General features: G+C 44.3%; 1 protein-coding gene across 3 annotated transcripts in view; it reads left to right on the top strand.

Moving 5' to 3' along the window:
* Positions 1-25,310, top strand: part of rab36 (RAB36, member RAS oncogene family) — an 89,503-nt gene that overhangs the window by 37,093 nt on the left and 27,100 nt on the right. For all 3 annotated transcript variants that reach the window (XR_011940648.1, XM_072498498.1, XM_072498508.1), the window contains exons 6-9: positions 2,038-2,102; positions 2,194-2,245; positions 15,139-15,220; positions 20,875-20,965. Coding sequence is in view for 2 of the 3 variants with exons in the window: in XM_072498498.1 (XP_072354599.1) it covers positions 2,038-2,102; positions 2,194-2,245; positions 15,139-15,220; positions 20,875-20,965 (290 nt within the window). In the remaining variant the exon portion in view is untranslated. The remainder of the gene's footprint in view (positions 1-2,037; positions 2,103-2,193; positions 2,246-15,138; positions 15,221-20,874; positions 20,966-25,310) is intronic.

Genomic DNA, 25,310 nt, shown 5'->3' with positions numbered 1-25,310 from the left:
GAATGGATCATCCTGGCTGAACCAGGATGTGTATTCCCACTAACAAGGTTAAATCTGAATGGGACAAGGTACTCAGGCTGCAGGCTTATCCCTCTGACTCGGCTGATAGCAGTGCTTTCATTCAGTCTATTTAACCCCTAAATTGCCTGCTACATCTTGGACCCCATTTCTGGACCTAAGTTCCTAATATCTCCCTATCATGACACATATGCTTGTGTAAATAGTGGGCCTAACACTTCTTTCAGATCCCTGCCCCCAATATTGTTTTTTTCCTGAGACTGCCAGAGCTATCTTTACTTGGGGAAACCAGCCCTATGGAACAAACTCTCACTCTCCCCCTATTCGTCACTGACCAGACTCAAGCCACACTTACCTGAGGCTTGCTGCGACGCTTCCAGTAGCATCAGTTTTCTTCACACTGCCTCTGGTCTTACCTAACGGACTATTGCACTGTGCCAGCTCTACGATATCACCATCTCGGAAGCCTTGAACCTTAACATTACAGCACAGGAAACTTGCCCTTCATGTCCCCATCCCCGCCCAACCAAGTGCTTCCAAATTGCTAGACCAGTGAAAGGCTTACCTGTGACAGTGTATCTTCAATACTACTGCCCTCATGACTGTAACCTTGCCAAGGTTAGGATATTAAATTAATACAGTTGGCCACATGCTTGAAAGCTTCTTTGGTTCCTGCACTTTGGATTGAAGCTGCCTATAATTAATTTTACTTGGGACAATTTTTCAACAAAATTGAATCTTATATTATATTTTAAATCTTTGTTAAGTCCACATGAACTATTTTGAGATTACAAAGTGATTTATGGGCCTACACTTTTCTCAATTTCGACTTCCCACTTTGGAGCAGTTAAAATAAATGAAAATGCACTTGTCGTTTGAAGACGAATTTCAGTGAAATTAGAGCAGAGACTTTAGATAGTCTAGTGATTGATATCTTATCTGGTGATTGTTTTGAAATCCAACCCAGCCTGAGAGAGAGCTCTCTCTCACTTCTCTCCCCTCCCCATTAGTGTACAAATCCTCCTTGAAATGCGTTAGGGTGGCCTTAATTCAACTTTTAGTCAGAGTGACACTACAACAGAAAAAGCCGGGACCCCAATTATGTTTGACGGGGGCAGGGACAGTCGAGCGGAAAAATCCCGCTGGTGTAAAAGACGTTTTGAATCCCCCACTTGATTCTCCGCACCCCTTCTACCATTCCCAAGCCACCCAAAATGGGGGTAGAAAATCCCCCCCATCCTCCTTTGTTTCGCTCTCCACGGATCCTTGCTAAGTTCATCCAGCATTTTTTGTTTTTTATTCCAAAAAACAGATTGAATGGTCATTATCACACTGCTATTTATGAGACTTTTCTGTACGCAAATTGGCTGCTTTGCTCCCAACATTAAAACAGTGACTACAGTTCAAAAATACTTCATTAGTTATAAAGCACTTGGAGCATTCTGTGATTGTGAAATGCAAGTCTTTTCTTGTTTACATTATGTGGAGATGCCGGCGTTGGACTGGGGTGAGCACAGTAAGAAGTCTTACAACACCAGGTTAAAGTCCAACAGGTTTGTTTCAATATCACTAGCTTTCGGAGCGCTGCTCCTTCCTCAGGTGAATGAAGAGGTATGTTCCAGAAACATATCTCAAGACAGATTCAAAGATGCCAGACAATGCTTGGAATGCGAGCATTAGCAGGTGATTAAATCTTTACAGACCCAAAGATGGAGTAACCCCAGGTTAAAGAGGTGTGAATTGTGTCAAGCCAGGACTGTTGGTAGGATTTTGCAGGCCAGATGGTGGAGGATGAATGTAATGCAACGTGGCTTGACACAATTCACACCTCTTTAACCTGAGGTTACCTCATCTCTGAATAACTAGGCCAATGTTCAATGTGGTAGTGACATTCAGGTATTTCAATGCGGCAAACACCAGAATAAAACAGAACCTATTAAGTTACAGTTAAATCCAACCATCAGTTTGCAGTTGGTCTCTTCAAATGATTAATCTGAGAGATGTTTCTATTGATTTTAGCTGGGACACAGCAGGGCAGGAGAAATTCAAGTGCATTGCCTCTGCATATTATCGAGGTGCTGAAGGTAAGACTTGATTAGCAATAGGCAAAACAAAGTGATCATTGTGTTTTTTTTTATTACATTGTTTTAATCACGTTTAAAATTTTGTTTCCAGCCATTATAATAGCCTTTGACTTGGCTGACATACGGACCCTGGAACACACAAAGTAGGTCATGAATTTTCATCATTGTGTGTATGCATTGAAATTTATTTTCAATTATTTACTTCAATATACAGTCATTCTTACTGCAGTTATTAAAATCTAGCTGTTCTGTGTTTGTTTTTATTGGTGATCAGTAGCAATAAAGGTGAGGTTGTAAAATTTGTTACCGTAGCAACAGGAGACAGCACAACCCATACTGGCCAATACCAGGTGCCAGGAGTGAGTTAAGTGCCACTGACCTCTGGAGGAGACGCGTTGAGACTGTTGATGGAGGCAACACCATCACAATAGCAGATGAGCTAATCCTTGAATTAGTTTTTTATGGGTCTTTTTACTGAATTTTTAATTTTTTACAAATAACACAACAAAACATTTTCAATGCAAAGGAGTTACATTACAGAACAAGAATTATTTTAAATATAAGAAAAAACAAGATAGGTTGACTTTGGAACAACAGACTTTTTAAACTCGTGCCACCAGTTTTAATACCAGATCAATCAAAAAAAATCAAGTGGTGGAGGAAGAGGATAAGGCCATATAAATAAGATAGGGTAACATCTCAGGTCGCACACTTTTAGGTATTCCGAGATCAAGAACATAGAACATAGAAAATACAGCACAGAACAGGCCCTTCGGCCCACGATGTTGTGCCGAACCTTTGTCCTCGATTAATCATAGATTATCATTGAATCTACAGTGCAGAAGGAGGCCATTCGGCCCTTTGAGTCTGCACCGGCTCCTGGAAAGAGCACTCTATCCAAACTCAACACCTCCACCCAACACCAAGGGCAATTTTGGACATTAAGGGCAATTTATCATTGGCCAATTCACCTAACCTGCACATCTTTGGACTGTGGGAGGAAACCGGAGCACCCGGAGGAAACCCACGCAGACACGGGGAGGACGTGCAGACTCCGCACAGACAGTGACCCAAGCCGGAATCGAACCTGGGACCCTGGAGCTGTGAAGCATTGTGCTATCCACAATGCTACCATGCTGCCCTTAAGAACAAATAAATCTACACTATATCATTTTACCGTAATCCATGTACCTATCCAATAGCTGCTTGAAGGTCCCTAATGTTTCCGACTCGACTACTTCCACAGGCAGTGCATTCCATGCCCCCACTACTCTCTGGGTAAAGAACCTACCTCTGATATCCCTCCTATATCTTCCACCTTTCACCTTAAATTTATGTCCCCTTGTAATGGTTTGTTCCACCCGGGGAAAAAGTCTCTGACTGTCTAATCTATCTATTCCCCTGATCATCTTATAAACCTCTATCAAGTCGCCCCTCATCCTTCTCCGTTCTAATGAGAAAAGGCCTAGCACCCTCAACCTTTCCTCGTAAGACCTACTCTCCATTCCAGGCAACATCCTGGTAAATCTTCTTTGCACCTTTTCCAAAGCTTCCACATCCTTCCTAAAATGAGGCGACCAGAACTGTACACAGTACTTCAAATGTGGCCTTACCAAAGTTTTGTACAGCTGCATCATCACCTCACGGCTCTTACATTCAATCCCTCTGTTAATGAACGCGAGCACACCATAGGCCTTCTTCACAGCTCTATCCACTTGAGTGGCAACTTTCAAAGATGTATGAACATAGACCCCAAGATCTCTCTGCTCCTCCACATTGCCAAGAACTCTACCGTTAACCCTGTATTCCGCATTCATATTTGTCCTTCCAAAATGGACAACCTCACACTTTTCAGTGTTAAACTTCATCTGCCACTTCTCAGCCCAGCTCTGCATCCTATCTATGTCTCTTTGCAGTCGACAACAGCCCTCCTCACTATCCACAACTCCACCAATCTTCGTATCGTCTGCAAATTTACTGACCCACCGTTCAACTCCCTCATCCAAGTCATTAATGAAAATCACAACCAGCAGAGGACCCAGAACTGATCCCTGCGGTACGCCACTGGTAACTGGGATCCAGGCTGAATATTTACCATCCACCACCACTCTCTGACTTCTATCGGTTAGCCAGTTCGTTATCCAACTGGCCAAATTTCCCACTATCCCATGCCTCCTTACTTTCTGCATAAGCCTACCATGGGGAACCTTATCAAATGCCTTACTAAAATCCATGTACACTACATCCACTGCTTTACCTTCATCCACATGCTTGGTCACCTCCTCAAAGAATTCAATAAGACTTGTAAGGCAAGACCTACCCCTCACAAATCCGTGCTGACTATCCCTAATCAAGCAGTGTCTTTCCAGATGCTCAGAAATCCTATCCTTCAGTACCCTTTCCATTACTTTGCCTACCACCGAGGTAAGGCTAACTGGCCTGTAATTCCCTGGGTTATCCCTAGTCCCTTTTTTGAACAGGGGCACGACATTCGCCACTCTCCAATCCCCTGGTACCACCCCTGTTGACAGTGAGGACGAAAAGATCATTGCCAACGGCTCTGCAATTTCATCTCTTGCTTCCCATAGAATCCTTGGATATATCCCGTCAGGCCCGGGGGACTTGTCTATCCTCAAGTTTTTCAAAATGCCCAACACATCTTCCTTCCTAACAAGTATTTCCTCGAGCTTACCAATCTGTTTCACACTGTCCTCTCCAACAATATGGCCCCTCTCATTTGTAAATACGGAAGAAAAGTACTCGTTCAAGACCTCTCCTATCTCTTCAGACTCAATACACAATCTCCCGCTACTGTCCTTGATCGGACCTACCCTCGCTCTAGTCATTCTCATATTTCTCACATATGTGTAAAAGGCCTTGCGGTTTTCCTTGATCCTACCCGCCAAAGATTGTTCATGCCCTCTCTTAGCTCTCCTAATCCCTTTCTTCAGTTCCCTCCTGGCTATCTTGTATCCCTCCAATGCCCTGTCTGAACCTTGTTTCCTCAGCCTTACATAACTCTCCTTTTTCCTCTTAACAAGACATTCAACCTCTCTTGTCAACCATGGTTCCCTCACTCGACCATCACTTCCCTGCCTGACAGGGACATACATATCAAGGACACGTAGCACCTGTTCCTTGAACAGGTTCCACATTTCACTTGTGTCCTTCCCTGACAGCCTATGTTCCCAACTTATGCACTTCAATTCTTGTCTGACAACATCGTATTTACCCTTCCCCCAATTGTAAACCTTGCCCTGTTGCACGTGCCTATCCCTCTCCATTACTAAAGTGAAAGTCACAGAATTGTGGTCACTATCTCCAAAATGCTCCCCCACTAACAAATCTATCACTTGCCCTGGTTCATTACCCAGTACTAAATCCAATATTGCCCCTCCTCTGGTCGGACAATCTACATACTGTGTTAGAAAAGCTTCCTGGACACACTGCACAAACACCACCCCATCCAAACTATTTGATCTAAAGAGTTTCCACTCAATATTTGGGAAGTTAAAGTCGCCCATGACTACTACCCTATGACTTCTGCACCTTTCCAAAATCTGTTTCCCAATCTGTTCCTCCACATCTCTGCTACTATTGGGGGGCCTATAGAAAACTCCTAACAAGGTGACTGCTCCTTTCCTATTTCTGACTTCAACCCATACTACCTCAATAGGGTGATACTCCTCGAACTGCCTTTCTGCAGCTGTTATACTATCTCTAATTAATAATGCCACCCCCCCACCTCTTTTACCACCCTCCCTAATCTTATTGAAACATCTATAACCAGGGACCTCCAACAACCATTTCTGCCTCTCTTCTATCCAAGTTTCCGTGATGGCCACCACATCGTAGTCCCAAGTACCGATCCATGCCTTAAGTTCACCCACCTTATTCCTGATGCTTCTTGCGTTGAAGTATACACACTTCAACCCATCTCCGTGCCTGCAAGTACTCTCCTTTGTCACTGTTCCCTTCCCCACTGCCTCACTACATGCTTTGGTGTCCTGAATATCGGCTACCTTAGTTGCTGGACTACAAATCCGGTTCCCATTCCCCTGCCAAATTAGTTTAAACCCTCCCGAAGAGTACTAGAAAACCTCCCTCCCAGGATATTGGTGCCCCTCTGGTTCAGATGCAACCCGTCCTGCTTGTACAGGTCCCACTTTCCCCAGCGCTCCAATTATCCAAATACCTGAAGCCCTCCCTCCTACACCATTCCTGCAGCCACGTGTTCAACTGCACTCTCTGCCTATTCCTAGCCTCGCTCTCACGTGGCATCGGCAACAAACCAGAGATGACAACTCTGTCCTGGCTTTTAACTTCCAGCCTAACTCCCTAAACTTGTTTATTACCTCCACACCCCTTTTCCTACCTATGTCGTTGGTACCAATGTGCACCACGACTTCTGGCTGCTCACCCTCCCCCTTAAGGATCCTGAAGACACGATCCGAGACATCCCTGGCCCTGGCACCCGGGAGGCAACATACCTTCCGGGAGTCTCGCTCGCGACCACACAATCTCCTATCTATTCCCCTAACCATTGAATCTCCTACAACTATTGCTTTTCTATTCTCCCCCCTTCCCTTCTGAGCCCCAGAGCCAGACTCAGTGCCAGAGACCTGGCCGCTAGGGCCTTCCCCCGGTAGGTCATCCCCCCCAACAGCATCCAAAACGGTATACTTGTTTTGAAGGGGAATGGCCACGAGGGATCCCTGCACTGTCTGCCTGTTTGTTTTTTTCCCCCTGACTGTAACCCAGCTATTCTTGTGCTGTACCTTGGGTGTGGTTACCTCCTTGTAACTCTTCTCAATCAGCCCCTCTGCCTCCCGGATGATCCGAAGTTCATCCAGCTTCAGCTCCAGTTCCCTAACACGGTCTTTGAGGAGCTGAAGTTGGGTGCACTTCCCGCAGGTATAGTCAGCTGGGACACCGGTGGTATCCTTCACCACCCACATCCTACAGGAGGAGCATGCAACTGGCCTAGCCTCCATCCCTTCTTACCTGACAGAATATAGCTGCCCTGTGGACTAACTAGATCTCCGCCCTCCGACTCTGCTCCCAGTCAGCTACACTTTCTGTAAACTCCTGGCTCTCTTCGCACTCTTTGCGGAAATGTCGGAAACAAAATGAAAGGAGCACCTTACTCCCTCCTCACCTAACTCCCTCGGTCACCAAACTCTTACTATAGCACTCAAAAAGCACCAAATTCAGCACTCAGTGCAAAACCAAGATTTACAACATGGCTCAAGGGAATCCTAACAGGAGTAGGTCAGTCAAGATGGAGCCTATAACTTTGAGATAGGGGTCCCACACTTAGGATGGATCACAGACATCAAGAATACCATAAGGATACATTCCATGACTAATGTTTGCCAATTTTGAACTGAAGGATACTTGTCGCTGATCCAGGACAGAGGATATTTTTATGAACAGCAGAAGTTAGGATGTTATACTCCTTTTTTCATTAACGTCAGTAATTCGTCCATCTGGAAGACCCAGAATTAAAAATAAAGGATTAAGCTCTAAGGCTCAGTCCAATATTCTCTTAAACTTCCTAACTACACCAGACCAATAGGATTGCATCGTTGCATAGGTCCATACGCAATGTATATAATTACCCTGGACTACCCGGCTCTTTAGGCACAGCGGAGATATAGCAGCATCAAACCTGCATCTCAGACTAGGTTTGATATGTAAATGGTGCAGTATCTTAATCTGAATCTCACTATACTGCAAACCAGACGTTTATTGGTATAATCCCATAAAGTACCGCATGTCTCCTCATCAGTATTAATTGCCCAGTCTTTTTCCCATGACTGCAAGGTACCCAATGTGCTAACACAGGGTCCAGAACACAAGTTATCATAAAACTTGCTGATCAACTGTTTAGACTCTGCAGCACGGTAGCCTTGTGGATAGCACAATTGCTTCACAGCTCCAGGGTCCCAGGTTCGATTCCAGCTTGGGTCACTGTCTGTGCGGAGTCTGCACATCCTCCCCGTGTGTGCGTGGGTTTCCTCCGGGTGCTCCGGTTTCCTCCCACAGTCCAAAGATGTGCAGGTTAGGTGGATTGGCCATGATAAATTGCCCTTAGTGTCCAAAATTGCCCTTAGTGTTGGGTGGGGTTGCTGGGTTATGGGGATAGGGTGGCGGTGTTGACCTTGGGTAGGGTGCTCTTTCCAAGAGCCGGTGCAGACTCGATGGGCCGAATGGCCTCCTTCTGCACTGTAAATTCTATGAAATCAAGATTCTTCCACCGGGAATATATAGGAATTAAGATGCAGGATTGTTTTACTCAGGATAAAGTCTCAATTGCAGATACTTAAAAAAGGAATGTCTTGGGATGTCAAATTGTTGGCATCGCTGATCAAAGGATAACAAGGAGGCATCACAGAACATATATCCCAGCCTACAAATGCCTCTATCTCACCAAGTGTCTATAGGATTAGACAAATTAGATTCAGAAAGAATGTTCCCGATGGTGGGGGAGTCCAGAACTAGGGGGCATAGTTTGAGGATACGGGGTAAACCTGTTAGGACTGAGGTAAGGAAAAATATCTTCACCCAGGGAATGGCGAATCTGTGGAATTCACTACCACAAAAAGTAGTTGAGGCTAAAACATCGTGTAATTTCAAGAATCAATTGAATATAGCCCTTGGGGCTAAAGGGGTGAAGGGATATTGGGGGAAGGCGGGATCAGGGTATTGAACTGGATGATCAGCCATGATGATAATGAATGGCAGAGCAGGCTTGAAGGGTTGCATGGCCTTCTCCTGCTTCTATTCGCTATGTTAGTATCAAATCCGTGGTCCATTACACCTGGTGGGAAGGCTGGGCTGCCCTGGATGGGGGAAATAATGGAAGTCAGTTTAGATCTCCGTTCTATTTAGAAAATCATTCTCCATGCTCTTAGAATACTAATAATAATAGGATTGTCGCATCCAGCAGAACTTGTCCTAATGCCCCCATAAAATAACAAGATCTGCAAAGCGAAAGCCAACTGGTCTGCTTCAATATCGAGCCAAATGAATGCAGTGTCTTTCCTAACTCAATCTCTTATAAATCTAAGGTGAGAAGCCAATTGATACATTCAGGATACCCAAACCTCCCTTGCAACATGGAGCTGCAACTTGGCGAATGTTTAAACAAAGCTTCTTCTTATTCCAAATAAATTAACTGATCATTCCATTTATTGCTTTTAAGACTTTAGCTGACAACAAGATTGGCAACGTCTGCAAGGAGTGCAGCAATCTAGGCAACACATTCATTTTAATCATTTTAATCAAAGTAATCCTGTCCAGGCATGAGACCGGCAGCGTAGACCAATGAGTCAAATCCCACCTAATAGAGGCAACCAATCGAGGGAGGTTAGCCCCAGTTAACTGCCAAAAAAAAAGGGTAATTGTAATGCCCATGTACGTAAACCCCAACGGAAACAATCTAAAAGGAAAATCTGCCCTCCAACTCTCCCACCAGCGCAGCCTCCAATTTTGTAAAACTAATCTTATAACCGGAGAAGGCACTAAATCTATTGACCACATCAATAATGGTGGGAACCGAGACATCCAGTTTCGATTTTCAAGAAGCAGTTAGATATAGCACTTGGGGCAAAGGAGATGAAAGGATATGGGGGGAAGGCGGGATCAGGCTATTGAGTTGAAGTTGGATGATCAGCCAGATCATAATGATGGCGGAGCAGGATCGAAGGGCCGAATTGCCTCCTCCTGCTCCTATTTTCTATGTTTCTATATCAAGGGGTCCTGCCTAATACCCTCCGGCAGCGGCTCTATGGCCAGTGCAAACAGCAAGGGGGACAGGGAGCAACCCTGTCTACATCCTCTTTGCAAACCAACGTTTTTGGACCTAAAACCATTCATGAGTACTGCTGCAAGGTTCTATGGTGCAGCACCTGAACCCACTTAATATATTCCTCACCCTGACCAAATCTCAACAGCATGTACATCAGATAAGTCCACTTCACCGATCAAGGGCTTTCTATCATAGATTATCATAGAATTTACAGTGCAGAAGTACGCCATTCGGCCCATCGAGTCTGCACAGGCTCTTGGAAAGAGCACCCCACCCAAGGTCAACACCTCCACCCTATCCCCATAACCCAGTAACCCCACCCAACACTAAGGACAATTTTGGACATTAAGGGCAATTTATCATGGCCAATCCACCTAACCTGCACATCTTTGGACTGTGGGAGGAAACCGGAGCACCCGGAGGAAACCCACGCACACACTGGGAGGATGTGCAGACTCCGCACAGACAGTGCCCAAGCCGGAATCAAACCTGGGACCCTGGAGCTGTGAAGCAATTGTGCTATCCACAATGCTACCGTGCTGCCCCTAAGAGATCACCTTGGTTTAGTGCCCGCTTCTGGAAAACGTAGATCACATTCGGTAACCTTCTAACATTGTTACTGGTAAACCTACCCTTTATGAACCCAGTCTGGACACTTCCGAACAATCATCGGAAGGATTCCCTCTAACCACCGCTCCAATCCCTTAGCCAGCACGGTAGCACAAGTGGCTAGCCCTGTGGCTTCACAGTGCCAGGGTTCAGGTTCGATTCCCCACCGGGTCACAGTCTGTGTGGAGTCTGCACATTCTACCCGTGTCGGCAGGTACTCCGGTTTCCTTCCACAGTCCAAAGACGTGCAGGTTAGGTGGATTGGCCATGCTAAATTGCCCTTAGTGTCCAAAAAGGTTAGGAGGGGTTATTGGGTTACGGGAATAGGGTGGAAGTGAAGGCTTAAGTGGGTCGGTGCAGACTCGATGGGCCAAATGGCCCTGTTCTGCACTGTATGTTCTATGTTCTACAACAACTTCAGATCAACATTTAGAATCAAGATTGGTTGTGGGTGGCACATTCCTCCGTATCCTTGCCTGTCTTCGAAATCAGGGAGATGTTTGCCTTGCAAAGCACCGGTGGCAGCAGAAAAGGGGCTGGTTTAGCCCAGTGGACTAGATAGCTGGTTTGTGATGCAGAACACGTGTAACAGCGCGGGTTTAATTCCCATACCAGCTGACAATTCTACCCGAACAGGTGCCGGAATGTGGCAACTAGGGGCTTTTCACAGTAACTTCATTGCAGTGTTAATGTAAGCCTACTTGTGACAATAAAGATTATTTATTTATTTTATTATTACCTGCCTCAAAGGAGTTATAGTACATACCAACCAATGCTACATTAACAAATCCTTAAATTCCTTCTAAAGCTCACACGCAAAACCATCTGGCTCTGGAACTTTAGCCAGCTGAAGTTCCTTAATGGCCACAGCCACAGGGCTAAATTTATAGAGATAGGAGCACAAGGGCCAAACACCGGTCCTCCAAAATCACAGGGAGCTTGAGAGAAGTGAAGTACATGCAATCACATCACCAGATTGACTCAACTTCTATAATTCAGCATAAAAATGCCTAAATGCCCCATTAATATATTCAGTTTTCATTAACCTCTATCCTCCTGAGTTCCACACTGAGGAGATAGCCCTAAAGATTACCAGCCCTCTCCGTTAGTTACTTGTCAAGTACTTGCTCGGCTTATTCACAAACTCATACAGTTTTTGCTTGCGTACCTAGCTGGGGCTGGTTTAACACAGGGCTAAACAGTTGGCTTTTAAAGCAGACCAAGGCAGGCCAGCAGCACGGTTCAGTTCCCGTACCAGCCTCCCTGAACAGGCGCCGGAATGTGGCGACTAGGGGCTTTTCACAGTAACTTCATTTGAAGCCTACTTGTGACAATAAGCAATTTTCATTCATTTTCATTTCATTTCATTTCACTCAGCCAGCTGTGTCAGTAAAGAATCATGAACCACCCGATCTATGTTATCCTCCTTCAGCAATTGCTTGATCGGGGCCCACCTGTACTTCTCCTCCACATCATAAAGACAACTTCCAACCGGTGCTGGCTCTCCAGCATTCTCCATCTTTCCTTGGTTGTGCAAGAAATAACCAATCCCCTAGCATAAGCCTTGCAAGTCTCCCACAGAGTGGAAGGAGGGACATCAGAAAGGGATTTGACCGAGTAAGAAAACTCGAACATGTGCAATTAACAATTTATCTCTCAGCAGGGAGGCATCAAACCACCATGACCTAGACTGGGGTGGGGGGAGAGAAACTCAAGCAGAAATTCGAGGAAGATGGGAGCATGGTCAGAGATCACAATGCTACCCATAGATCAAGGCACAAAATAATAGTCAATTCTAGCATGACATTGGTGAGGGGCTGAGAAAAAGAAAAATCTCTATCTCTAGGATGCAAAGTCCACAACACGTCCAGATATCCCAATATGTACAGGCCGAGGCCAGCGCTCTAGCCTGCAGGGTGGGAGTATTTCTAGTAACCAGGAGCTTGACCATAAGGGGTTCAATTTACAAATAAAGTCTCCATCCAGAAAAGAGTTAGCCGAGGCCAACTCCGACACCAAATAAAATAAAGAAACTTAGTTTTTTTTACATATATATATATACACTGCCCGGTAGATCTCTACCGGGTTCCTGTTCTGGTTGGTGCCTTACTGGCTGACGTTTTATACAAAGGTTCACCACCCATAGCGCGGGAGCTTGTACTCAGCAAAGACCATGGGGAAGATAATCATTCCCATTCCGTAAGTCCCATTCTGGCTATTACAGAAACCAAAACCAATACAGTATTCCAAGTGCAAAGAGTAATAGGCAGGTTAGGTGAGTGGGAAACAAAATGGCAGATGGAGCATAATACAGGGAAATGTGACGTTATTCACTTTGGTCATAAGAACAAAAAAGCTGAATATTTTCTAAAGGGTGAGAAACTAGGAAGTATTGAAGTTCGGAGAGACTTGGACGTGCTGATACGAGGATCGGAGAACGTTAGCGTGCAGGTGTCGCAAGCAATAATGAAGGCAAATGTCATATTGGTTTTCATCACAAAGGGATTGGAGTACAAGGATAAAGAAGTCTTGCTACATTTGTACAGGGTTTTGGTGAGACCACATCTGGAACACTGTACAGGTTTGGTCTCCGCATTTAAGAAAGGACATATTTGCATTGGGGGAGGAACAGCGAAGGTTCACAAAATTGGTCCCTGGGATGAGGGGATTGTCCTACGATGAGAGGCTGAGTAAATTAGGTCTATATTGTATGGAATTTGGAAGAATGAGAGGTGGCCTCATTGAAAACTACACAATTCTGATAGGGCTTGATAGGATGAACGCTTTGAAGATTGTTTCTGCTGATCAGAGAATCTAAAACACAGGGGACACAGTCTCAGAATTAGGGGGCAATAATTAAGGGATATGGGGAGTGGGCAGGAAAATGGAACCAAAATCAAAGATCAACCATGATCAGATTGAATAGCAGAACAGACTCACTGGACCACCTGGTCTACTCCTGTTTATTATGTTCTTATGCTTTTGTTTAGGGCAATCTTACCAATACCGTAAACAATTGTGGGAAATTTTCCCTTCTTTTATACTTCACCTCCCTTGCAATAAAGGCCAACATTCCAGTTGCCTCCCTCATTACCTGCTGTATCTGCACGCTAATTTTTTGTGATTCATGTAGAAGTACACCCTGATCCTTCTGTGAAGCTCCATTCTGTAGTATCTTGCCATTTAAATAATGTTGTTTTTCTTTTCTTCCTGCCAAAGTAGGCAACTTCATTTTATGCTTCATCTGCCAAATTTTTAAAGATGGTCAACCATCATAGGAGCTCCAATAGGCAACCGATAGTGATAATATACCAAAAGTACCCCAAATAACCTGTGTTGACTTAATCCTGACTTGATTCCCTTCCCTCAGCGGGTTTGCTTTGTCTGGCAAAATCATTTCCCACCCAATAGATTTTTGTGAGAGGAGTAAAAAGAGGAAGAAGGGGAAGCCATGGCAGAATCTCTGTTAAGGATGAAATTCAAATTAAGATCTTCCAATAGAAATCTAAAAATCAGTGTTCCAAAGTAGAAAATTACAAGCAGCTCCTATAAAAACATAGCCAACATTGTCATGAGAAGGTTGTGTTGCTCCTGCCTGTGCTTGGTCATGTATTTTTTATTGGTAATCCTCTTCTTATTTCGCCGAAGACTTTCCAATATTCACCTGGAGTGTTTCCGAGTTAAGTTTTCCTTTTTGACTTGGACTCTGACCGAGGAAAAAGTCAGTTGCTGTGTCCGGCTTCAGGCTGTGGGCAACTTCTGTGGTGTTGTTGCAGTCTTCATAACTTGGCCGAAGCACTTTGTCAGACGGTTCAAGATAAGATTCAAGATCTTGTAATAAAATGTACTGTCCTGATAATTGTAGCCTGAAATTCAGCAATAAATGGGTTATGTGTAACCTCAACTGTAACCGTTCTTGAAATAACTTTTTTCTTCTGACGAATGTGGTGCTACCTCAAGTATCCAGCTACACTTGTTACACTTGAGATTTCCTGTATGATGTCGAGGTTAACGTGCTCTTGGATTGCCCATGATCTAGGGTTTAGATTTCAAACTAAGTGTTACATTTCTTCGAGATGAGGGCAAGAATTGTTTTGAAAACCAAGTAAGCTGCCTTTTTAAGCGGGTGTATGCAGCTGCCGTTTTGTAGACTATGGAAAGTGAATTGTACAATAATGTTTTGGAAACCTGTTTGAACTGTCTTTAGATACAAGGGTAGTATTCCATGTATATAAGTAAAATGACTTTTCTGGTCTGCTACTTAAGTAGCAGACCCTTGAGTGGGTGAGAGAAGATTTTAGTCCTTTCAGAATAAAGATGACCTATTTACTTTTTGAAATTGATAAAAAAAGTAAACTTCAATGTTTTCAATCAGTCTGTTATACTTCTAACTCAGTTTTAACATGTATCCATGATAGAGTGAACAACTCATTATTTCCCCTTATTATCTCACCAATGTCAATTAGATCACTCATGGTATCTGACTTTGCAACGAGAATAAGTGTAAATTCCTTTACCTTTGTTTGTAACTTAAATGTAATAATTAGCATGCAATAATTATGGTTACTCCCTTTATCATTTTCTCAAAGACAATAATACCCTTTATTGCTGTAGGCAGTGGCTGGAGGATGCACTGAAGGAAAATGAACAGGGTTTAAGTACCATATTTCTTGTGGGCTCGAAGAAAGACTTATTGGTGAGTAGTCATTATTTTCCTCGTAGCTTTATGAGTGACCTATATCTGATGAACCTGACATTCCACCCTGAATAAATCTGTTGAAACTGTGGCTCTGATGCCTTCGGGGTGAAATTGGGCTTAATAACGCTGGTTTTCTTGATGCTTGAAATGCCCTTAGGCTTCCAAAATGAAGTTCGCAATGCGCATGTACATTTCTGACGTGAAGCAAACAGTAAGGCGGCTGGCATGTGTGTACTTAGACTGATCAAGGGCACGATTCACCCAAATGCAAGCACGTTTAGCCGCATGTTTCCCAGCGCTCGCAGTGCAGAGAAACACATGGCTATTCAACGTGACTCACGTTGTATGAGGGGCCTCAACGGAGAACGCGTGGCCGAGGCCGCAGCGAGAGATCGAGACGCCATTTTAAAATAGCATCCCGATCTCCAAGGCCCCTGAAGCGATCCCCGACCTTCACCCCATCTCTTTGGCAAGCTGCTTTACCGGCGCAACATGGCCTATGGATCATGCCCCATGAAGGCTCATGGGATCCAGGGCAGTTTGGCAAATAGGATCCAAAATTGGCTAAGTGGCAGGAGGCAGCGGGCGATGGTCAAAGGTTGCTTTTGTGACTGGAAGCTTGTGTCTAGTGGTGTACTGCAGCGATTGGTGCTGAGTCCCTTGCTGTTTGCAGTGTACTTTAATAATCTAAACATGAATGTGAGAGGAAGATCAATGAGTTCACAGATGACACAAAAATTGGTAGTGTGGTAAATAGCGAGGAGGAAAACCTTAGATTACAGGACGGTATAAACGGACTGGTCGGATGGGCTGAAGAGTGGCAAATGGAATTTAACCCTGAAAAGTGAGAAGTGATGCATTTTGGGAGGACTAGCAAGACATGAGAATGCCTTGCTCTTATCAAAACTCCAAAGCCTAGGACTTGGCTCCTCCCTATCCAAATGGCTCCTCGACTTCCTAACCCATAGACCACAATTAGTAAGGATAAACAACAAAACCTCCTCCACGATAGTCCTCTATTCCAGGGCCCCGCAAAGCTGCGCACTTAGCCCCCTACTAAACGCCCTATACACACATGACTGTGTGGCAAATTTTGGCTCTAACTCCATCTACAGGTTTGCTGATGACATGACCGTTGTGGGTCAAATCTCGAACAACGAAGAGTCAGAGTACAAGAAGGAGATAGAGAACCTAGTGGCGTGGTTTAACCACAACAATCTCTTCCTCAATGGCAGCAAAACTAAGGAGCTAGTCATTGACTTCAGGAAGCAAAGCATTGTACACACCCCTGTCTGCATCATAGATCATAGAATTTACAGTGCAGAAAGAGGCCATTTGGCCCATCGAGTCTGCACCAGCCCTTACAAAGAGCACCCTACTCAAGCCCACGTATTTACCCTATCCCCGTAACCCCCACTTAACCTTTATGGACACTGAGGGAAATTTAGCACGGCCAATCCACCTAACCCACACATCTTTGGACTGTGGGAGGAAACCCAAGCACCCGGTGGAAACCCACGCAGACACGGGGAGAACGTGCAGACTTCGCACAGACAGTGACCCGCCAGGAATCGAACCTGGGGCCCTGGAGCTGTGAAGCAACAGTGCTAACCACTATGCTACTGCGCCTGATGCCCTGATCAATGATGCCGAGGTGGAGATGGCTGACAGCTTCAAATTTCAAGGTGTGCACATCACCAACAGTCTGTCTTGGTCCACCCATGTCAACGCTACAACCAAGAAAGCACAACAGCGCCGATACTTTCTCAGGAAACTAAGGACATTTTGGATGTCCACATTGACTCTTACAAATTTTTACAGATGCACCATAGAACGCATCCTATCTGGCTGTATCACAGCCTGGTATGGCAACTGCTTGGCCCAAGACTGTAAGAAACTACAGGGAGTTTTGAACACAGCCCAGTCCATCATGCGAAACCGCCTCTCATCCATTGACTCTGTCTACACCTCCCGCTGCCTTGAGAAAGTGGGCAGCATAATCACCCGGCTATTCTCTCTTCCAATGTCTTCCATTGGACAGGAGATACAAAAGTCTGAGAACACGCACTAACAGGTTCAACAACAGCTTCTTCCCCGCTGTTACCAGACTCCTGAATGATCCTCTTATGGATTGAACTGATCTCTCCACACATCTTCTCTACTGAATAGTGCTACACTCCGTATGCTTCACCCAATGTCTGTATCCAAGTATTTACATTGTGTATTTATCGTATGTCCAATGTTTTTTCATGTATGGACGATCTGTCTGGACTGTACACAGAATAATACTTCTCACTGTATTGTGTGTTGACTCTATGACAAGCTGCTGGAAAGGTGAGGAGGAGGATGGGAGAGAAAGACTTTCAGCAGGAGACCATATCCTCTCGGAGACCAATTTTCTGATCTGAACCTCAGCAACCAATGTTTGAAAAATCGAAGGAATTTATCAGTGAAATCTATCAGTCACAACTCTAAACTCGGAGAAGGGTGAGGACCACATTGCCAGTGGACATGATGGTGACATTAATTATGAACTTTAATGGGCCTGGCTCCTTCCAGTTTGGTGCTGAAGGTACAAAAAACACCTTTGCAGTCTTCTGCTCATAATGGAAGTCACTGATGGTCTTTGTTCAAAGAGTGATAGTTTAACTTCATACCCTCTCTTGCCAGAGAGAAGCAAATGAGGTTAGCTCAAGAGTTTGTACGGTTTGCAGGCTTTCTCCTGATGCAGAGCACCAGTGGCTGCATGCACATTACTTTAACAATTCTGCCATGTACAGGGACTGAAAGAGATCCCACTCCCTCAATATACAGCTGGGTGCATCGGCAGATCATCATTCAGGTCATTGCCTAGTATCTTGGCAGCATCATGATGTGTTCAATATGCTGTGCCAGCTGCATTTGAACCACTCCAGTAAACCAAAGGAGGGCTACTGGGAAACAAAGGCTATCTGTCGATAATATAGCTCATGAATGAGCCAAATCCATGTCCGCAACGTTCCCTTGTGGAGTGGGAGGTGTGGAAGCATGAATCTTCCTGAGAGGAGAGGCAGGTTTATATTCCATGGATCCACTGCCACTCCTCCAGGATTGTGCTTCAGCAATCCTAGTCATCCATTGGATGACAGATTGCTGGACTGTCGTGAGAGTTTTCAAGCTCTTTTGAACATTGGTATCCAAAGCCACTATGGCAGACCTCTGCATAACTTCCTGCGTGGTGGACGTTTGGAACCGTCACAATTGGGTCCATAAGTGTGAAAAGAAAGTTGGCCACCACTTCCATGCTCGAAAGGATGGGCTCAAAGCTCTGCGCAAAGCTCCATGCCTAGTTGGTGCTAGACTCCTCACTGCCCCTTGTCATCACATGCAAGCTTTCCAGCCTCTCCACTTGGTCAACACTCCAGAAAATCAATACCATCCAAGCCAAAGCAGTCTGCTTAATTGGCATCCTTTAGGATTGCTGTCTAACCACACAGATGAGCTAAAATGCGAGAGAACATTTGTTGTTTTTGACCTGTTTGTTGCACTGTGTGGTATGTTCCAGATTGCTGTACTGACTCACATTGTGCGTAATACCAGAAGACATAGGAACAGAATTATGCCTTTCGGCCCATCGAGTCTCTCCAAAATTCAATCATGGCTGATATGTTTCTCATCCCCATTCTCCTGTATTCTCCCCATATCCCCTTTTTAATCAAGAACCTATATATCACTGTCTAAAAGGCATTCAGCAATTTGGCCTCCACAGCCTTCTGTGGCAATGAGTTCCACAGGTTCACCATCCTCTGGCTGAAGAAATTCCTGCTCATCCCTGTTTTAAAGGATCACCCTTCAGTTTGAGGCTGTGCCCTCAAGTTCTAGTTTCTCCTACTCGTGGAAACTCCACGTTCACTCTATCTAGGCCTCTCCGTATTCTGTAAGTTTCAATGAGATCTCCCCTCATCCTTCTAAACTCAATCGAGTACATGTCCAGAGTCCTCAACAGTTCCTCATATGATAAGTCCTTCATTCTGTGGATCATTCTTGTGAACCTCCTCTGGACCCTTTCCAAGGTCAGCACATCCTTCCATAAAGGGAACGTTACGGACATCGTGAATACAGGCTAAACTCACAGTTGAAAGTTAGGACACGTCCATTCTAATCTAAGCACCTGTTTATCAATGTTGTAAATCTTAATTACTGACAAACAATCTCCCTTGCACTGAAAATTTATTTTTACCAACGTGAAATCTCATTCCTTCAGCTTTTAATTATTGTTGGAATTTATTTTTAAATGTAACTTTCTTTCTGATTGGCTCTCAATCCTTCTTTCTTAATTTTTCTTTCTGATCTGACATTGAATGACCTTTCTAACTAGCTGGTTCATATTTTCCACTGTCACCATTGATTCTCCAATATGATGCGAGCCTTTATCACAAAGGTCCCAGGTACCCTGTGAGGGTTGCTGCACTGTTTGAATGTTTGACTGGTTTTGCAAGGCCTACACTCTATATAATTTGTACGAAAAAAGCTTTTTTAATGTACAGAATCATTTTAGGTCAATATTTTCTTGCTCGTGATTTTAATCCATTGAGGCTAAATATAATGGGCCTTAGGACCTTTGAGACCCATTACTGGTTAACCTTAATTCCTGTGCAAGTAAAATTTATCATAATGGTATAATGCAGTGTTATTTCATTATTAATTAACAAACATCCTCTCAAACATCTTAGGTATAATTTCAACAACAAGAGACATTTTACAAAGTTTAATTTCAAAGTGAAATGCACCGACATTGCACTGTACTGAGCTACCAGGAGATTAATGTACTGATCGATGTACAACTGAAGGAAAACTTTTAGATGAATCATAATATTGCCAAACAATATATTCATTGAACTATTCAATGTTTTTTGTCCATTTTAATAGTTGCACCAAGTTGTTTTCAGTTCCCACTCCATTCCCTAGCTATGGACTCCATCCTTCTCCCTGGTAACTGTCTGAGACTAAAGCAGACTGTTTGTGACCTAGGTGCTATATTTGACCCTGAGGTGAAGTTCCGAATATATATTTATGTCATCTCTAAGACTGTCCTATTTCCACCTCCATAATGATCACCCAACTTCATCCGTGCCTCTGCTCCTCTGCTGCTCCAGCCATCATTCACACCTTTGTTGTCTCTAAATTTGATGATTTCAATGCACTCCTGGCTGGCCCCTCATATTCTACATTCTATAAACTTGGGATTGTTCAAAACTCTGCTGTCCGTGTCCTAACTCACAACAAGTCCCATTCACCTATCCCCCTGTGTTCACTGACCTACCTAGTTCCCAGTGAAGCAACGTCTTGGTTTTAAAATTCCCGTCCTTGTTTTCAAGTCCCTCCATGGCCTCACCCAACCATATCACTGTAACCTCCTCTAGTGTCACAACTCTCCAAGATATCTGTGCTTATCTAATTCTAGCCCCTTGAACATCTCTGATGTTAATCACTGCACCATTGGCGGTAATGCCTTCAGTTGCCTTAATCCTAAACTTCGCTATACTTTCCCTACATCTCTTTATCTCTCTCCCTCACTTTCCTCTTTTAAGAAGCTCCTTAAAACCCACCTTGTAGATCTTTTGGTCATCTGATCTAATATCGCTGTCATTTTATGTGTGTTTATCTCCCAGTCACAGGCTGAATATGAGCGAACAGAAGCTGATGCCATTAAAATAGCCACTGAGATGCAAGCAGAGTATTGGGCGGTGTCTTCTAAAACAGGTGAGTGTTTGGATTAGCATTGACAGCTGTACATGTGCACTGCAGAACCATCGTGCGCACACAAACAACATTTTGCATTTATATAGCATTTGTGTATGTTGCAAAATGTCCCAAAGTTCTGAACAAGAAGATTATTAAAAACAGTTTTGACACCAAGCCAAATAAGGAGGGATTGGGACATATGGCCAAAAGCTTAGTCAAAGAGGTTTAAGGAGGTGAGAGAGATAGGGAGGCAGAGAGATATAAGGAGTGAATTCAAAGTTTAGGTCAAGGCAGCTGAAGACAAAGCCACCGATGATGGAACGGTTAAAATTGGGAATGCATGAGTGGTCAGAATGGGAGAAGTGCAGTGATCTAGAAAGCTGGTAGGGTAGACACACAATGGAAATGTTAGAGGATTTCCAATCAAGTAGTGAAAGGTGATTACAAACCTGTTTAGACAAGGTGGGGGGAGAGATTTTCCAGCCATTCACGACGGTATGATCTTCCGGACCCACCGATGGCATACACCCACTGCGGTTTCACGGCAGCAAGGGGTGCATTCAAAGAGAAACCCCATTGATAACGGCGGGACCAGAAGATCCCGTTGCTGGCCAATGGCGGGGCCTCCTCCCGCTGTGACGAGTTTCTGGGTAAATCCCACCCAAGGTGTATCAAAGAACAAAGAAAAGTACAGCACAGGAACAGGCCCTTCTGCCCTCCAAGCCTGTGACGGTCATGGTGCCATAACTAAATAAAATACCTTTGCCCTCACTCAGTCCGTATCCCTCTATTTCATCCCTATTCATGTACTCATCCAGATGCCTCTTAAATGTTGCTAATGTGCCTGCTTCCACGCCTGCAGCGTGTTCTAGGCACCCACCATTCTCTGTGTGAAAAACATACCCTGCACATCTCCCTTAAACTTTTCCCCTCTTACTTTGAGCCTGTGCCCCCTTGTGATTGACTTCCACCTTTGGAAAAAGCCTCTTACTATCCACCCTGTCTATGCCTCTCATAAATTTGTTAACCTCTATCGGGTCTCTCCTCAACCTCTGTCTTTCGAGTGAAAACAATCATAGTTTATTCAGCCTCTCTTCATAGCCAACACCCTCAAGACTAGGCAACATTCTGTGAACCTTCTTTGCATTCTCTCCAAAGCTTCCACGTCCTTCTGATAATGTGGTGACCAGAACTTCATGCAATACTCTAAATGCGGCCTAATCAAGGTTTTATATAGATGCAACATGATTTCCCAACTCCTGTACTCAATGCCCCAGCTGACGAAGGCAAGCATGCCAGATGCCTTCTTAATCACCTTCGCTACCTGTGTTGCCACTTTTAGGGAACTGTGGACCTGCATGCCCAGATCCCACTGTATGTTAATGATCCTAAGGGTTCTGCCATTTACAGTATAATTCATACCTAGATTTGTCCTCCAAAATACATCACCTCGCATTTATCCGGATTAAACTCCATCTGCCATTTCTGTGCCCAAATTTCCAATCTATCTATATCCTGTTGTATCCTCTGACAATCCTCGGTACTATTAGCAACTCTGCCAATCTTCATGTCATCAGCAAAAGTACGAATCAGACCACCCTTATTTTCCTCCAGATCATTTATATGCTACAAATAACAGAGGTCCCAGCACTGATCCCTGCGGAACACCACCAGCTACAGATCTCCATTTTGAAAAACACCCTTCTACTGCTACTCTCTGTCTTCTATAACCAAAACAGTTATGTATCCATCTAGACAGCTCACCCCGAATCCCATGTGATTTTAGTTTCTGTATCAGTCTGCCATTTGGGACCTTGTCAAACTAATGTCCATATAAGCTACATCCACAGCCCTCCCCTCATCAATTTTCTTTGTCACCTCTTCAAAAAACTCAATCAAGTTGGTGAGACATGATCTTTCCCGTACAAAAGCATGCTGCCTGTCACTAACTAGTCCATTTTCCTCCAAATGTGCCTCGTCCCTCGTATCTGTCCCTGAATCCTGTCCCTTGTATCTTTTTCAAAAGTTTCCCATCACTGTTATCAGGCTCACCGGCCTATCATTTGCTGCCTTAACCCTGTTTCTTTTCTCAAACAAGGGAACAACATTGGTTATTCACCAGTCCTCTGGAATCTCGCCTATGGCCAAAGAGAATGTGAAGATATCAGTTAAGGCCCCAACTATTTCTCCCCTTGCCTCCCGCAGTAAGCTGGTATAGATCCCATCCGGCCTCGGGGACATGTCGACCTTAATGCAATTTAAGATACTCAACACTTCCTCCTTTGATATATTGACATTCTCAAGAGAGTTCACACAACTATCCCTGACCTCAACATCCGTCATGTCCTTCTCCCTGGTGAATACCGATACAAAGTACTCATTAAGGATTTCACCCACTTCCTGTGGTTCCTCGCATAATTTTCTCCATTGTCGTGTGGGCTGAAGTTAGAAATAGGAAAGGAGCGGTCACTTTGTTAGGAGTTTTCTATAGGCCCCCAAACAGTAACAGAGATGTGGAGGAAAAGATTGCAATGCAGATTTTGGATAGGTGCGGTAGTCACAGGGTAGTTGTCATGGGTGACTTTAACTTTCCAAATTTGATTGGAATCACTATAATTCGAATAGTTTGGATGGAGCTGTTTTTATCCAGTGTGTGCAGGAGGGTTTCCTCACACAATATGTGGATAGACCGACAAGAGGCGGGGCCACATTGGATTTGATACTGGGTAATGAACCGGGCCAAGTATTAGATTTGGTTGTGGGAGAGCACTTTGGAGATAGTGACCACAATTCGGTGACTTTCACTACAGCAATGGAGAGGGATAGGAACATACGGCAGGGCAAGGTTTATAACTGGGGGAAGGGTAATTACGATGCAATAAGGCAAGAATTGAGGAGCATAAGATGGAAACAGGAACTGTCAGGGAAAGGCACAATTGAGATGTGGAGCTTGTTCAAGGAGCAAATAGTGCGTGCCCTTGATATTTATGTCCCTGTCAGGCAGAGAGGAAATGGTCCAGTGAGGGAACCATGGTTTACAAAAGAGGTTGAATGTCTTGTCAAGAGGAAGAAGGGGGCTTATGTAAGGATGAGAAAACAAGGTTCAGTTAGAGCACTTGAGGGATACAAGATAGCTAGGAAGGAGCTCAAGAAAGGGCTTAGGAGAGCTAGGAGGGGACATGAGAAGTCCTTGGCAGGTAAGATCAAGGAAAACCCCAAGGCTTTTTACACTTGTGTAAGGAATAAAAGAATGACCAAGGTGAAGTTAGGGCCGGTCAAGGACAATAGTGGGAATGTGTGCATGGAGTATGAAGATAAAGGAGAGGCTCTAAATGAATACTTTTCTTTAGTGTTCACAAAGGAGAGGGGCCATGTTGTTGAGGAGGATAGTGCGGTACAGGCTGGTAGACTGGAGGTGATAGATATTTGGAAGGAAGATGTATTCGAAATTTTGAGAAGCCTGAGGATAGATAAGTCCCCTGGGCCTGATGGGATATATCCTAGGATTCGTTGGAAGGCAAGGGATGAGATTGCAGAGCCTTTGGCTTTGATCTTTATGTCCTCACTGTCTACAGGAATAGTGCCAGAAGACTGGAGAGAGGCGAATGTTGTCCCTTTGTTCAAGAAAGGGAATAGGTATAACCTTGGGAATTATAGGCCGGTTAGTCTCACTTCGGTCATAGGTAAATTATTGGAAAGGGTCCTGAGGGATAGGATTTATGATCATTTACAAAAATACAGCTTAATCCAGGATAGTCAGCACGGAGGGCTAAGTCTTGCCTCACAAGTTTGATTGTATTCTTTGAGGAGGTAACTAAGTACATAGATGAAGGTAGAGCAGTTGATGTCGTATACATGGATTTTAGTAAGGCGTTTGATAAGGTGCCCCATGGTCGGCTCATGCAGAAAGTAAGGAGGCATGGCATAGAGGGAAATTTGGCCGATTGGATCAGTAATTGGCTATCACATAGAAGACAGAGGGTGGTGGTAGATGGTAAATTTTCATCCTGGAGCCCGGTCACCAGCGGTGTACCACAGGTATCAGTGCTGGGTCCTCTGCTATTTGTGATTTTTATCAATGACTTGGATGATGGAGTTTAAGGTTGGGTTAGTAAATTTGCTGATGATACCAAGATTGATGGAGTAGTGGATAATGTGGAGGGCTGTTGTAGGCTGCAAAGCAACATTGATAGGATGCAGAGCTGGACTGAAAAGGGGCAGGTGGAGTTTAACCCTGATAAGTGAGGTGATTAATTTTGGTAGGACAAATTTGAATGCGGATTACAGGGTTAACGGCAGGGTTCTGAAGAATGTGGAGGAGCAGAGAGATCTCGGAGTTCATGTCCATAGATCTCTGAAAGTT

Source organism: Scyliorhinus torazame, chromosome 1, assembly GCF_047496885.1.
Source record: "Scyliorhinus torazame isolate Kashiwa2021f chromosome 1, sScyTor2.1, whole genome shotgun sequence".
Classification (NCBI taxonomy): domain Eukaryota; kingdom Metazoa; phylum Chordata; class Chondrichthyes; order Carcharhiniformes; family Scyliorhinidae; genus Scyliorhinus; species Scyliorhinus torazame.
This window is presented reverse-complemented; position numbering and strand designations above follow the sequence as displayed.